The sequence below is a fragment of the Seriola lalandi genome, unplaced genomic scaffold, assembly GCF_002814215.2.
Source record: "Seriola lalandi dorsalis isolate HSWRI2012SDOR001 ecotype SW California unplaced genomic scaffold, Sedor1 jcf7180002054585, whole genome shotgun sequence".
Taxonomy (NCBI): Eukaryota; Metazoa; Chordata; class Actinopteri; order Carangiformes; family Carangidae; genus Seriola; species Seriola lalandi.
In genome coordinates, this window is record NW_019525138.1 from 652,849 (window position 1) to 657,593 (window position 4,745).

The 4,745-nt window shown below is 42.3% G+C and overlaps 1 protein-coding gene across 1 annotated transcript in view; it reads right to left on the reverse strand.

The window, feature by feature from the left end:
- bms1 (BMS1 ribosome biogenesis factor) overlaps positions 1-1,536 on the reverse strand; it is a 17,156-nt gene extending 15,620 nt beyond the window's left edge. The window contains exons 1-3 of the mRNA XM_023418947.2: positions 1,447-1,536; positions 748-928; positions 90-280 (exon numbers count right to left, since the gene is read on the reverse strand). Of these exons, the coding sequence (XP_023274715.1) occupies positions 90-280; positions 748-920 (364 nt within the window). The 5' untranslated portion in view covers positions 921-928; positions 1,447-1,536. The remainder of the gene's footprint in view (positions 1-89; positions 281-747; positions 929-1,446) is intronic.
- Positions 1,537-4,745: the final 3,209 nt, after the last annotated feature.

A 4,745-nucleotide genomic window follows, 5' to 3' on the forward strand; every position in this document is an offset into this window, starting at 1 on the left:
CCCCATCAGTTCGTTTACAGCATCTGAGACATACTGTAGAGCGTTGGGGTACTACACCTGTCTACAAAGAAATCATTGGCCATACTCACCAGAGACGATGGTAATAGGTCCACATATGTCCCCCAGCTTCTGCCGGGTGAAGTTTTTGATCAGGCAGCGGATAAGGGTGCTTTTTCCCACCTTGGGGGGCCCAACAACTACAATCACAACTGGAGGGGGTTCCAGGGGAGTCCGGTCCACAAGGGGGATGTGATGTTTTTTGGCCTTTATGTCCTGGGCCCTAAGAAAACATATACACAGGGTCATCAAGGAGGTTATGTTTTCACCTGTGTCTGTTACTTGTGTTTTGCAAAAACCACTGATTTTGTTTACACCAAACTTGGTGGAGGGATGGGCCATGGACCAGGGAAGAAACTGTTAAATCTGGGGCAGATCCAGGCAGTTTTAAACACTTCCCTCATTACTGTGAGAGAGGGCATTTTTCCTAGGCAGAGGTCTGCGCTCTGCTGAGTGCCATTCTAGATTCATATTGTTCTTTGATTACTCACATTTGAGTTTGTGCAGTGCTTCAATTTTCCTCAGTTACTAATTATTCCTATTCATTGATTAATAGAATTATGTCAAACGTATGTCACTAACTGACCTTGATGGCCCACCATATGACCAAAGACCTAGTGAGTGTTACATCCTGGATGCCACATGCTCAGTGTGTCAAACAGAAGTGCAGCAGCACAGTGCAGTACTGACCTGTGGAACGTTTTGGCCATGCGGACAGCAGACTGAACTGCAAATGCTTTGGGGTTGCGTCTCCGTTCATCCTCCTCTGTTGAGCCTCCCTGTTTCCTGAGCTTCTTCCTCTCTGCCTTTGGTCCGCTGTGCTTTTGCTGATGTCGCTTCTGTTCCTTCACCTTCCCGTCCATCCTGTCCACTGAAGCACAGACACAGACAAGACATCATGTAACAGCAGGTGACAGCACAAACTGAACTGCCCCCCACCCCCTTCGCCATATTCTCCTCTGTTTGTCTGGTCCAAGTCTGGACAAGACAGACTAAGTGAAAACGTGGCGACTTTTGGAAAGTATTCTGACGCATTCACTGTATTGCGTTGTACATTTAACATGATTGCCCATTCAACTTCTGTAAATGATTCATAATGACAAAGAAAAAATATGATTTTAGAATTTTTTGCAAATTTATATTTAAAAAAAAAAAAACAGAAACTGATTTGTATCATTTACAAGTCTTCAGACCTTTAATCCTGTACTTTGTAGAAGTCCTTTTGGCAGCGATAGAAAAATAAAAACACACAGGCCTGCATATTGTTCTACAGTACAATACAACATACAGCACAATGTAAAGGCTGTTGGTCCCATACGGACACACACTGGCCGCGTGCCGCGTCTCCACAACAGCTACACAACACACACAAATGATCCGTCTCCATACCTGCACGTAAACCGCCTGTTGTCTGCTCACAGTCTGCTTGCTTTCCTCCACTTTTCACGTGTGTAAAGTAACCTCCGGCCCGGAAGAGTATGGAAGTGTCACCTCGTAGTAAACCGAGTGGAAACAAAATTGTAAAAGGTTCCGCATAAAGGAGGTACAGGTTCCTTTCATGGTGGCGCCCTCTGCAGGTGGAAAGGATTAACGTGGCGAGTGATGAGAAAACGTGACGTGATAAATAGTTCATGTTTTTTTGGAAATAAGAATTGTTGAAAAGGGAAAAACAAACAGGATTGAAATAGCAAGACAACATGAAAGGAATATAAAAGTAGTGAATGTTGAGCCATTAAAATAATAAATAAATACAAATTATTTATGATGATATTGTTAGCTAGAAATTCAATATGCTTGTTCTTCAGGATGGCTCCTAACTGTACAGATTTAAAGAGAAGAAATCTATATTTATGGACTTGAACGTTGTGTCACTTAAATATGTTTTTTTAATAAGGAAATCCAAGTTATGTTTATTATTAAACTTATTATTAAATAATTAATAATTCCACCAAATGCACAACTGACAATATTTGTTTCTTCATTCAATCGATTTACCTAATGTAACTATATTATTCCACAGTGGAAGTTGTGAGGGATGAAATTATCTTTACAAATCATTTCCCAGGGCTTCCAGGATTTGTCGGTGGGAGTCAGAGTGATAAACATCTCCGGGATGCACTCTGGGACGCATCATCAGTGTTGTGAACCCGAGGTCATCAGGCGTTTTGGGTCTTACAACATACGCCCTCGCCCAGGCGACCCAGCCGGGGCTGATCAGACCCCGACTTGCGTCCCAGCAGCTACCCACGGATCAGCCCTTTTCAACCAAAGCCACCTAGTGGCTTTCTCTGCGGCTTCGCTGGCGGATTTTATAGCCCTCTTCTTTTCTGCTCCTGTGATGCCTAGCCGAGTGAGGACCTTGCAGAATGAGTGTCCTGCGAATCCTCTGCAGCCGACCTCTATGGGCTCATAGCAAGTTTTCCAGCCTCTCCCCCTTGACTACTCCACTAGTTCCTGGTACCTAGCACGTTTCCTCTCGTTGGCTTCATCTGTGCGCTCTTCCCAGGGCACTGTTAATTCCAGCATGATCAGGTGTTTCGTAGCCTCAGAGGTGATGATCATGTCCGGACAGAGCAAGGTTGTTGCAATATTCTGTGGGAATATCAGTCGCTTTCCCAAGTCAGCCTGCAACTGCCAATCACGGGCTGTATGGAGAAGGCCTGTTGTTTGTCTTGACCGAGCCTGTGGTTTCTCCCCAGCTTTGACGAAGGTGACTGCGTTTGACACTTTCCAAACAGTGTCATGGCTCTTTTATTTGATTATCCAAATCCCTATGTATGTTTTTTTTGATAGACCATACAGTTGTGGATGCTCATAATGTCCAGGTTCAAACACAAAAGATGTGCAATACTACATCCCTGTCTTATACCTCTTCCTACGTTGAATATGGGGCTTTCTAGGAAGGAACCAAGTGGATATCATCTTTGAGGAATCACGATTGAGTTGTGCTAGTAAATTTCAATATAACTTTTTCAAATCTTGCTGCCAAGACTATTGAGAGAATCTTACAGTCCATATTTAGAAGAGGAGTAGGTCTGAGATTGCTTAAAAATCTTTTGTCTTTTCCAGGTGGGGCAATTATACCTTGTTATACTCTGGTGATTCCCATTTTCAAAGAGGAGGGCAGGAGGGTATCACACTGCTCAGCATCCCCTTTATACCAGGGTGCTGGAAAAGTCGAACCTCAAATAATGTATAACCAAAGTGAAAGTTGTGTTCTTATTCTCGGCACAAAGTCAAACATGTTTTCAGCAGGTGTTGAACTCCTGTTTGTGATATTCATGGACAGGAACTCAAGGCACAGGCGTGGGATCCAGTTTGGGGGCTTCCGAATTTCCTCCCTTCTATTTGCCGATGATGTTGTTCTGTTGGCTTCATCAGATTGTGACCTTTAGCGTGATACTGGAACGGTTTGCAGCCAAGTTTGAAGCAGTCTGGATGAGAGTCAGCACCTCCAAGTCTGAGGCCATGGTTGTTTGCCAGAAAACTTTGGATTGCTCCCTCCAGGTTAGAGTATAGAGAGTGAGCTAGACAGAATGACTGGTGCAGTGAATCGGACATTGTACCAGACCTTTGTTGTGAAAAAGCTTTCATTAGTAATATTTTGATTTCTTCCCTGAAATGAAATATTTTATAGTGTTATTCCATCTGGATCCAGCAGTTACAGGAATAATATTTTATTTTTTCAGAACATAACATATTCATATAAATGAATATTAAACCTATATGGGTGATAACAAAGTACTTTGGTGAAATATAAGTTCAACCAATATCTTTAGTAAAGAAGGTGTAAAGGGAAATTGGGCTTGCTGGTTGATCTTGGACAAAAAGAAGATAAAAAGAAAAGAAGAGGAGAAAAAAAGATTTATAAGGAACAACAGACAATACAAAGAGAAGAAACCAAGAGGAATCAATAAGAAAAGAAAGGAGATGAAAGGAGCAAAGTGAAAAGATTCAAGGAAAATGAAATGAAAAGGAAAGAGACAGAGAAAAGATTTCTGTGGTGAAATGTCTTTCAGCTGGTTGGCAGTCGTTCAGAGGGACTGAGCCAGAGCAAGGGTGACACATCTGACAAACCCTGCTGTTTCTCTCTCTTCTAAGTTCCTCTTTACATTTTGACTTTCAGATTTTTAGCTTCATTTGTCATAGTTGGAAGTTTGGAAAACTGGTGGATATTCTGCGAGAGTAGCAGAGTAGAGAGTGGCACCGGCAGCACTCAGAGGTATAGTTAACATGAAGTCGGGAGCTGCCTAGTGAACACAGCGTGCTACCATTGAAGCATCATTGTGCTACATGGACCCACATTCGTTTTAATTATTTCAAACACACTGACAGCACAGAGCGTGATTCTTCAGTGTTGCCACAGCTGTAGTAAAGATTTTGTACCACTTGGTGGTGCCAGCAGACAGTTTACATTCCTGCGCAGGATTCAGCACCACAGCTGAATAATCACGACAGAGATATAATGCAGATGGGACAAAGGACATACCAACAATATAAAATAGTAATTATAGTGTCCTGGAAAAATACTTTCTGTCCACTGTTTAATGGAAACAAGCGAAAACCTGGCCAAATTCCATGTCTTTCATTTGAAATCTTCCCATCCTAATTACGATCACTGTTGTCATCATTATCCTCATCTTCTCTACTGTCATCACTGTTATCATTAGCATCTTGTTATGAAGAGT